The sequence below is a fragment of the Urocampus carinirostris genome, unplaced genomic scaffold (assembly GCF_059441175.1).
Source record: "Urocampus carinirostris isolate Australia breed hairy pipefish unplaced genomic scaffold, RoL_Ucar_1.0 HiC_scaffold_35, whole genome shotgun sequence".
Taxonomy (NCBI): Eukaryota; Metazoa; Chordata; class Actinopteri; order Syngnathiformes; family Syngnathidae; genus Urocampus; species Urocampus carinirostris.
The window spans coordinates 47203-58227 of record NW_028283142.1 but is presented as its reverse complement, the minus strand read 5'-3'; the positions used below and the strand labels follow the sequence as shown (position 1 = coordinate 58227).

Below are 11025 nucleotides of genomic sequence, written 5' to 3'. Positions count from 1 at the left end.
TAGGGCACGTTTTTCACTACAATTTACAGTCAAAGTGTCACACAAAAAAAGGGGGAAAAAAACTCGTTTTGGCTGTACAACGCTAAAGAATCCTTTATTTAAAAGTTCACTATACAATCTGTGTTCAGTGTTCAGATACTTTATGATGAATCCACAGAACTGTAAATACGCCAAAACACCGGAAGAGAACTTAGTCATTTGATTGGGTGAGTGGGAGGGATGGGTGGAGCTATGCAAAAAGTACAAGGTACAAGCATTCCCTCCCATCTCTCGCCAAAGGTAAGCACATAAGGCTCCCTATTCTCAGAATGTTGTGACGTTTTTACAAAATAAATGCTTGCATCTGGTTTTGAAACCAATATGTATGAAAAAAAAAGGTCAAAAGGAGTTGAACCGATCTTGAGTAATTGCAAGAAAGAGACAAGTTTAAAGTGGTCTGTTTGTTGAATTTGGGACAGGGGCTCTGGCATTATTCTCTTTTCATAATTTTTATCAAATCATCAAAAATAAATGTGCTGAAGACTAAGCTTTTGTCTGGGGCGCCGGTTTAGCAATTTAGTAAATTTGTCTTATAATATATGGTGTGGCTCTTTCCCAAAATAAAATTAATATTTTTTGCTTTTATGGCTCTTTGAGTCAAAAAGGTTCCCGACCCCTGCTCTAGAAGTTACAAGTTTGTATCTCCAACAGAGTCTATTTTAGCAGGGGAGTCAGATTTTTTTGCCTGCCCAAATCCTACCACCAATGCTAACTCCTGACTAAAAACTCCAAATGACCCCAAATTCACTGTGCTTACTTATTTATGCCACAGAAGGTTACTCTTCAAGTCACAAGTCTGTATCTCAAACAGGATCTATTTTAGCAGGGGAGTCAGATTTTGGCAGGTAAAATGCCTGCCCAATTTCTCCCCCCCCCCATGCTAACTCCTGAATTAAACCTCGGAATGACCCCAAGTGTGGTGTCGTGTAATACACTTCCTTTCCTGCGGTGTCGCTGTATACTAATGTGCAGCCTTGTACTTGTGCTTGAGAACTACCGAGGAAGAAGTTAAGTAGACACTCTATGAATGTACCGTCCGTGCCTGTCCTGAATCTATTACTACAATCCTACTACATAAACAACATATCGGCGACGAAGATGACTTGGATCAGAATCTCACAACCACTTGCTTTGCTTGAAACCCCAGGTGAGCGTACAATGTTGTACATCACGTGGATTTAGATGTTCGAAAATTAGCTGCTAGCATTGACTGCAAACAACATACCGGACAAACGAAAACGTGCACTACTGCTGCACTGTTCAGGCACAGAAGGTCAGAGAATTTTTCTTTCCCTTCCCGACACTGGCACTTCTTACAAATCCGCCTGTGATGCGCCAGAAAACTTTCTTTGTACCGAAGATGAATGTCGTGGCTGAGAGTAGCAAGTTCCGTCAGCGTGCCCTTTTCCGACTCCTATGCAAATTCCTCCCCCCCTGATCGTATTCTATATAAAACTCTTATTAAAACAATAAAGCGAGCTAATTATAATAATTGGGAGATCCTAGTCTATATAATGCGTTTATTTAAACAATAAAGCGTGATTTTATTCTACAAATTGCGTTTTTTAACGCGGATGAAAATGTCACCAACGTCAATGTACGCTTCCGACAAAAGCGATCGTATTCTATATAATACGCTTTAAAACAAAATAAAGCGAGCTAATTATAATAATTGGGAGATCCTAGTCTATATAACGCATTTATTTAAACAATAAAGCGCGATCGTATTTTACAAAATGCGTTTGTTAACGCGGATGGAAAAGTCACCAACGTCACTGTACGCTATGATTTCCGCAATCACAACTAATTGTACACAAATAATGTTTATTTGATTTACTATAATATCCGTATGTAATGTCTTTTTTATTGTGAATGAAACCCTGGTTGCATTGGATCCCGCGGTGTAAACAAATTTTTTTTTTTTTTTTTTAATTAAAATCGGAGGGGGGGAGGAATTTGCATAGGAGTCGGAAAAGGGCACAACACCGGGCGAGACGACTGGTCAGTTCATTGCTGCATTGAGGGAATTAATTACAAACTGTGACTTGGCACGTTTGCTGATGATATGATTAGGGATCAATTCATTGATCGAGGATCAGAGAACGCTTGCATTGCAGCAAAAACGCCACCGGAGGGCACTCATTAAATCGGCGGTTGTTCATTTCGAACGGCGGGATGTACTTCCAATGGTAGCTGCATTGCCGCAAAAACGCCACCTGAGGGCACTCATTAAATTAGCAGCCGTTCATTTCCAACGGCTCAATGTATTTCCAATGGTTGCTGCATTGCCCCAAAAACGCCAACTGAGGGAACTCATTAAATCGGCAGACGTTCATTTCGAATGGCTGGATGTATTTCAGATGGTAGCTACATTGCCGCAAAAACGCCACCTGAGGGAGCTCATAAGTCGGCAGATGTTCATTTCCTACGGCTCAATGTATTTTCAATGGTAGCTGCATTGCCTCAAAAACGCCATCGGAGGGCACTCATTAAATAGGCGGCTGTTCGGTTTCAAACGGCTGGATGTATTTCCAATGGTAGCTGCATTGCTGCAAAAATGCCACCGGAGAGCACTCATTAAATCAGTGGGCGTTCATTTCCAACAGTTCAATGTATTTCCAATGGTAGCTGCATTGCCACAAAAACTTCACCGGGGGGCACTCATTCAATTGGCTGCCGTTCATTTCGAACGGCTGGAGGTATATCAGTTGGTAGCTTCATTGCCGCAAAATGCCACCGGAGGGCACTCATTAAATCGGCGGTTGTTCATTTCGAACGGCGGGATGTACTTCCAATGGTAGCTGCATTGCCGCAAAAACGCCACCTGAGGGCACTCATTAAATTGTCGGTTGTTCATTTCCAGCGGCTGGATGTATTTCCAATGGTAGCTGCATTGCCGCAAAAACGCAACGGAGGGCATTTATTTAATTGGCTGTCATTGATTTCCAACGGCTCAATGTGTTTCCAATGATAGCTGCATTGCCGCAACAAGGCCACCGGGGGGCACTCATTAAATCGGCGGCCGTTCATTTCCAACGGCTCAATGTATTTCCAATGGTAGCTGCATTGCCACAAAAACGCCACCGGAGGGCACTTATTAAATCGGCCGCCCTTCATTTCCAAAGGCTCGATATATTTCCAATGGTAGCTGCATTGCAACAAAAACACCACCGGAGGCACTATTAAATCGGCAGCCGTTCATTTCAAACGGCTGGATGTATTTCCAATGGTAGCTGCATTGCCGCAAAAACGCCAATGGAGGGCAGTCATTAAATCGGCAGCCGTTCATTTCCAACGGCTCAATGTATTTCCAATGGTAGCTGCATTGCCCCAAAAACGCCAACTGAGGGAACTCATTAAATCGGCAGACGTTCATTTCGAATGGCTGGATGTATATCAGTTGTTAGCTGCATTGCCGCAAAATGCCACCGGAGGGCACTCTTAAATCGGCGGTTGTTCATTTCGAACGGCGGGATGTACTTCCAATGGTAGCTGCATTGCCGCAAAAACGCCACCTGAGGGCACTCATTAAATTGGCGGTTGTTCATTTCCAACGGCTGGATGTATTTCCAATGGTAGCTGCATTGCCGCTAAAACGCCACCTGAGGGTACTCATTAAATCGACGGTTGTTCATTTCCGACGGCTGGATGTATTTCCAATGGTAGCTGAATTGCCGCAAAAACGCAACCGGAGGGCACTCATTAAATTGGCGGCCGTTCATTTCGAAAGGCTGGATGTATTTCCAATGGTAGCTGCATTGCAGCAAAAACGCAACGGAGGGCATTTATTTAATTGGCTGTCATTGATTTCCAACGGCTCAATGTGTTTCCAATGATAGCTGCATTGCCGCAACAAGGCCACCGGGGGGCACTCATTAAATCGGCGGCCGTTCATTTCCAACGGCTCAATGTATTTCCAATGGTAGCTGCATTGCCGCAAAAACGCCACCTGAGGGCACTCATTAAATTGGCGGTTGTTCATTTCCAACGGCTGGATGTATTTCCAATGGTAGCTGCATTGCCGCAAAAACGCCACCTGAGGGTACTCATTAAATCGACGGTTGTTCATTTCCGACGGCTGGATGTATTTCCAATGGTAGCTGAATTGCCGCAAAAACGCAACCGGAGGGCACTCATTAAATTGGCGGCCGTTCATTCCGAACGGCTGGAGGTATTTCAGTTGGTAGCTGCATTGCCGCATAATGCCACCGGAGGGCACTCATTAAATCGGCGGTTGTTCATTTCGAACGGCGGGATGTACTTCCAACAATAATAATAATAATAATAATTTCCTTGTATTGTCATTCTGTGTAACAATGTACACAGAACGAAATGTCGATTGCACCTGACCCGTTGTAGCGAGCCGATGCAGCCGCAGCCAACACAGGGCGCCGCCGACCACTTTTTAAGTCTTAGGAATGACTCGGCCGGGGCGCGAACCACCGACCTCCCAGTCTCAAAGCGGGCGCCTTACCATCTAGGCTACTGAGCTGCTATAGCTGCATTGCCGCAAAAACGCCACGGGAGGGCACTCATTAAATCGGCGGGCGTTCATTTCAAGCGGCGGGATGTACTTCCAATGGTAGCTGCATTGCCGCAAAAACGCCACCGGAGGGCACTCATTAAATCGGTGGCCGTTAATTTCCAACGGCTCAATGTATTTCCAATGGTAGCTGCATTGCCGCAAAAACGCAAATTGAGGGCACTCATTAAATTGGTGGCCGTTCATTTCGAATGGCTGGATGTATTTCCATGGTAGCTGCATTGCCGCAAAGACACCACCGAGGGCACTCATTAAATAGGCAGGCGTTCATTTCCAACAATTCAATGTATTTCCAATGGTATCTGTATTGCCGCAAAAACGCCACCGGAGGGCACTCATTAAATCGGTCGCCATTCTTTTCGAACGGCTCAATGTGTTTCCAATGGTAGCTGCATTGCCGCAACAACGCCACCGGGGGGCACTCATTAAATCGGCGGCCGTTTATTTTGAATGGCTGGATGTATTTCCAATGGTGGCTGAATTGCCGCAAAAACGCCACCAGGGGCACTCATTAAATAGGCAGGCGTTCATTTCCAACAATTCAATGTATTTCCAATGGTATCTGCATTGCCGCAAAAACGCCACCGGAGGGAACTCATTAAATCGGCGGCCGGTCATTTTGAATGGCTGGATGTATTTCAGATGGTAGCTACATTGCCGCAAAAACGCCACCTGAGGGAGCTAATAAGTCGGCAGACGTTCATTTCCTACGGCTGGATGTATTTCCAATGGTAGCTGCATTGCTGCAAAAATGCCACCGGAGAGCACTCATTAAATCAGTGGGCGTTCATTTCCAACGGTTCAATGTATTTCCAATGGTAGCTGCATTGCCACAAAAACTTCACCGGGGGGCACTCATTCAATTGGCTGCCGTTCATTTCGAACGGCTGGAGGTATATCAGTTGTTAGCTGCATTGCCGCAAAATGCCACCGGAGGGCACTCTTAAATCGGCGGTTGTTCATTTCGAACGGCGGGATGTACTTCCAATGGTAGCTGCATTGCCGCAAAAACGCCACCTGAGGGCACTCATTAAATTGGCGGTTGTTCATTTCCAACGGCTGGATGTATTTCCAATGGTAGCTGCATTGCCGCAAAAACGCCACCTGAGGGTACTCATTAAATCGACGGTTGTTCATTTCCGACGGCTGGATGTATTTCCAATGGTAGCTGAATTGCCGCAAAAACGCAACCGGAGGGCACTCATTAAATTGGCGGCCGTTCATTTCGAAAGGCTGGATGTATTTCCAATGGTAGCTGCATTGCAGCAAAAACGCAACGGAGGGCATTTATTTAATTGGCTGTCATTGATTTCCAACGGCTCAATGTGTTTCCAATGATAGCTGCATTGCCGCAACAAGGCCACCGGGGGGCACTCATTAAATCGGCGGCCGTTCATTTCCAACGGCTCAATGTATTTCCAATGGTAGCTGCATTGCCGCAAAAACGCCACCTGAGGGCACTCATTAAATTGGCGGTTGTTCATTTCCAACGGCTGGATGTATTTCCAATGGTAGCTGCATTGCCGCAAAAACGCCACCTGAGGGTACTCATTAAATCGACGGTTGTTCATTTCCGACGGCTGGATGTATTTCCAATGGTAGCTGAATTGCCGCAAAAACGCAACCGGAGGGCACTCATTAAATTGGCGGCCGTTCATTCCGAACGGCTGGAGGTATTTCAGTTGGTAGCTGCATTGCCGCATAATGCCACCGGAGGGCACTCATTAAATCGGCGGTTGTTCATTTCGAACGGCGGGATGTACTTCCAACAATAATAATAATAATAATAATTTCCTTGTATTGTCATTCTGTGTAACAATTTACACAGAACGAAATGTCGATTGCACCTGACCCGTTGTAGCGAGCTGATGCAGCCGCAGCCAACAGAGGGCGCCGCCGACCACTTTTTAAGTCTTAGGAATGACTCGGCCGGGGCGCGAACCACCGACCTCCCAGTCTCAAAGCGGGCGCCTTACCATCAAGGCTACTGAGCTGGTATAGCTGCATTGCCGCAAAAACGCCACGGGAGGGCACTCATTAAATCGGCGGGCGTTCATTTCAAGCGGCGGGATGTACTTCCAATGGTAGCTGCATTGCAACAAAAACACCACCGGAGGCACTATTAAATCGGTGGCCGTTAATTTCCAACGGCTCAATGTATTTCCAATGGTAGCTGCATTGCCGCAAAAACGCAAATTGAGGGCACTCATTAAATTGGTGGCCGTTCATTTCGAATGGCTGGATGTATTTCCATGGTAGCTGCATTGCCGCAAAGACACCACCGAGGGCACTCATTAAATAGGCAGGCGTTCATTTCCAACAATTCAATGTATTTCCAATGGTATCTGCATTGCCGCAAAAACGCCACCGGAGGGAACTCATTAAATCGGCGGCCGGTCATTTCCAACGACTCAAATGTATTTCCAACGGTAGCTGCATTGCCGCAAAGACGCCACCTGAGGGCACTCATTAAATCGGTCGCCGTTCTTTTCGAACGGCTCAATGTGTTTCCAAACGTAGCTGCATTGCCGCAAAAACGCCACCTAAGGGCACTCATTAAATCGGCGGTTGTTCATTTCCAACGGCAGGATGTATTTCCAATGGTAGCTGCATTGCCGCAAAAACGCCAATGGAGGGCAGTCATTAAATCGGCAGCCGTTCATTTCCAACGGCTCAATGTATTTCCAATGGTTGCTGCATTGCCCCAAAAACGCCAACTGAGGGAACTCATTAAATCGGCAGACGTTCATTTCGAATGGCTGGATGTATTTCAGATGGTAGCTACATTGCCGCAAAAACGCCACCTGAGGGAGCTCATAAGTCGGCAGACGTTCATTTCCTACGGCTCAATGTATTTTCAATGGTAGCTGCATTGCCTCAAAAACGCCATCGGAGGGCACTCATTAAATAGGCGGCTGTTCGGTTTCAAACGGCTGGATGTATTTCCAATGGTAGCTGCATTGCTGCAAAAATGCCACCGGAGAGCACTCATTAAATCAGTGGGCGTTCATTTCCAACAGTTCAATGTATTTCCAATGGTAGCTGCATTGCCACAAAAACTTCACCGGGGGGCACTCATTCAATTGGCTGCCGTTCATTTCGAACGGCTGGAGGTATATCAGTTGGTAGCTTCATTGCCGCAAAATGCCACCGGAGGGCATTCATTAAATCGGCGGTTGTTCATTTCGAACGGCGGGATGTACTTCCAATGGTAGCTGCATTGCCGCAAAAACGCCACCTGAGGGCACTCATTAAATTGTCGGTTGTTCATTTCCAGCGGCTGGATGTATTTCCAATGGTAGCTGCATTGCCGCAAAAACGCAACGGAGGGCATTTATTTAATTGGCTGTCATTGATTTCCAACGGCTCAATGTGTTTCCAATGATAGCTGCATTGCCGCAACAAGGCCACCGGGGGGCACTCATTAAATCGGCGGCCGTTCATTTCCAACGGCTCAATGTATTTCCAATGGTAGCTGCATTGCCACAAAAACGCCACCGGAGGGCACTTATTAAATCGGCCGCCCTTCATTTCCAAAGGCTCGATATATTTCCAATGGTAGTTGCATTGCAACAAAAACACCACCGGAGGCACTATTAAATCGGCAGCCGTTCATTTCAAACGGCTGGAGGTATTTCCAATGGTAGCTGCATTGCCGCAAAAACGCCAATGGAGGGCAGTCATTAAATCGGCAGCCGTTCATTTCCAACGGCTCAATGTATTTCCAATGGTAGCTGCATTGCCCCAAAAACGCCAGCTGAGGGAACTCATTAAATCGGCAGACGTTCATTTCGAATGGCTGGATGTATTTCAGATGGTAGCTACATTGCCGCAAAAACGCCACCTGAGGGAGCTCATAAGTCGGCAGACATTCATTTCCTACGGGTCAATGTATTTTCAATGGTAGCTGCATTGCCTCAAAAACGCCATCGGAGGGCACTCATTAAATAGGCGGCTGTTCGGTTTCAAACGGCTAGATGTATTTCCAATGGTAGCTGCATTGCTGCAAAAATGCCACCGAGAGCACTCATTAAATCAGTGGGCGTTCATTTCCAACGGTTCAATGTATTTCCAATGGTAGCTGCATTGCCACAAAAACTTCACCGGGGGGCACTCATTCAATTGGCTGCCGTTCATTTCGAACGGCTGGAGGTATATCAGTTGGTAGCTGCATTGCCGCAAAATGCCACCGGAGGGCATTTATTTAATTGGCTGTCATTGATTTCCAACGGCTCAATGTGTTTCCAATGATAGCTGCATTGCTGCAACAAGGCCACCGGGGGGCACTCATTAAATCGGCGGCCGTTCATTTCCAACGGCTCAATGTATTTCCAATGGTAGCTGCATTGCCACAAAAACGCCACCGGAGGGCACTTATTAAATCGGCCGCCTTTCATTTCCAAAGGCTCGATATATATCCAATGGTAGCTGCATTGCAACAAAAACACCACCGGAGGCACTATTAAATCGGCAGCCGTTCATTTCAAACGGCTGGATGTATTTCCAATGGTAGCTGCATTGCCGCAAAAACGCCACCGGGGGCTCTCATTAAATCGGCGGCAGTTCATTTTCAATGGCTGGATGTGTTTCCAATGGTAGCTGCATTGCCTCAAAAACGCCACCGGAGGGTTCTCATTAAATCGGTGGGCATTCATTTCCAAAAGCTGAATGTATTTCCGATGTTAGCTGCATTGCCGCAAAAACGCCACCGAGGGCATCTATTAAATTGGCGGCCGTTCATTTCCAACAGCTCAATGTATTTCCAATGGTAGCTGCATTGCCGCAAAAATGCCACCGGAGGGCACTGATTAAATCGGCCGCCTTTCATTTCCAAAGGTTAGATATATTTCCAATGGTAGCAGCATTGCCCCAACAACGCCACCGGAGGGCACTCTTTAGGTCAGCGGCTATTCATTTCGAGCGGCTGGATGTATTTCCAATGGTAGCTGCATTGCCGCAAAAACACCACCGGAGATTAATCATTGAATCGGCAGCCGTTCATTTCGAACGGCTGAATGTATTTCAAATGGTAGCTGCATTAGCGCAAAAACGCCACCAGAGAGCACTCATTAAATCGGTGGGCGTTCATTTCCAACGGCTCAATGTATTTCCAATGGTAGCTGCATTGCCACAAAAATGCCACCAGGGGGCTCTCATTCAATTGGCTGCCGTTCATTTCGAACGGCTGGATGTATTTCAGATGGTAGCTACATTGCCGCAAAAACGCCACCTGAGGGAGCTCATAAGTCGGCAGACGTTCATTTCCTACGGCTCAATGTATTTTCAATGGTAGCTGCATTGCCTCAAAAACGCCATCGGAGGGCACTCATTAAATAGGCGGCTGTTCGGTTTCAAACGGCTGGATGTATTTCCAATGGTAGCTGCATTGCTGCAAAAATGCCACCGGAGAGCACTCATTAAATCAGTGGGCGTTCATTTCCAACAGTTCAATGTATTTCCAATGGTAGCTGCATTGCCACAAAAACTTCACCGGGGGGCACTCATTCAATTGGCTGCCGTTCATTTCGAACGGCTGGAGGTATATCAGTTGGTAGCTTCATTGCCGCAAAATGCCACCGGAGGGCATTCATTAAATCGGCGGTTGTTCATTTCGAACGGCGGGATGTACTTCCAATGGTAGCTGCATTGCCGCAAAAACGCCACCTGAGGGCACTCATTAAATTGTCGGTTGTTCATTTCCAGCGGCTGGATGTATTTCCAATGGTAGCTGCATTGCCGCAAAAACGCAACGGAGGGCATTTATTTAATTGGCTGTCATTGATTTCCAACGGCTCAATGTGTTTCCAATGATAGCTGCATTGCCGCAACAAGGCCACCGGGGGGCACTCATTAAATCGGCGGCCGTTCATTTCCAACGGCTCAATGTATTTCCAATGGTAGCTGCATTGCCACAAAAACGCCACCGGAGGGCACTTATTAAATCGGCCGCCCTTCATTTCCAAAGGCTCGATATATTTCCAATGGTAGTTGCATTGCAACAAAAACACCACCGGAGGCACTATTAAATCGGCAGCCGTTCATTTCAAACGGCTGGAGGTATTTCCAATGGTAGCTGCATTGCCGCAAAAACGCCAATGGAGGGCAGTCATTAAATCGGCAGCCGTTCATTTCCAACGGCTCAATGTATTTCCAATGGTAGCTGCATTGCCCCAAAAACGCCAGCTGAGGGAACTCATTAAATCGGCAGACGTTCATTTCGAATGGCTGGATGTATTTCAGATGGTAGCTACATTGCCGCAAAAACGCCACCTGAGGGAGCTCATAAGTCGGCAGACATTCATTTCCTACGGGTCAATGTATTTTCAATGGTAGCTGCATTGCCTCAAAAACGCCATCGGAGGGCACTCATTAAATAGGCGGCTGTTCGGTTTCAAACGGCTAGATGTATTTCCAATGGTAGCTGCATTGCTGCAAAAATGCCA

General features: G+C 46.6%; 1 protein-coding gene across 3 annotated transcripts in view; it reads left to right on the top strand.

Annotated features, from left to right (window-relative positions):
• Window positions 1–1026: 1026 nt before the first annotated feature.
• The window catches only part of LOC148345671 (uncharacterized), a 54341-nt gene continuing 44342 nt past the window's right edge, over window positions 1027–11025 (top strand). For all 3 annotated transcript variants that reach the window (XM_088325861.1, XM_088325860.1, XM_088325862.1), the window contains exon 1: window positions 1027–1186. In XM_088325861.1, the coding sequence (XP_088181987.1) occupies window positions 1063–1186 (124 nt within the window). In that variant the 5' untranslated portion in view covers window positions 1027–1062. The remainder of the gene's footprint in view (window positions 1187–11025) is intronic.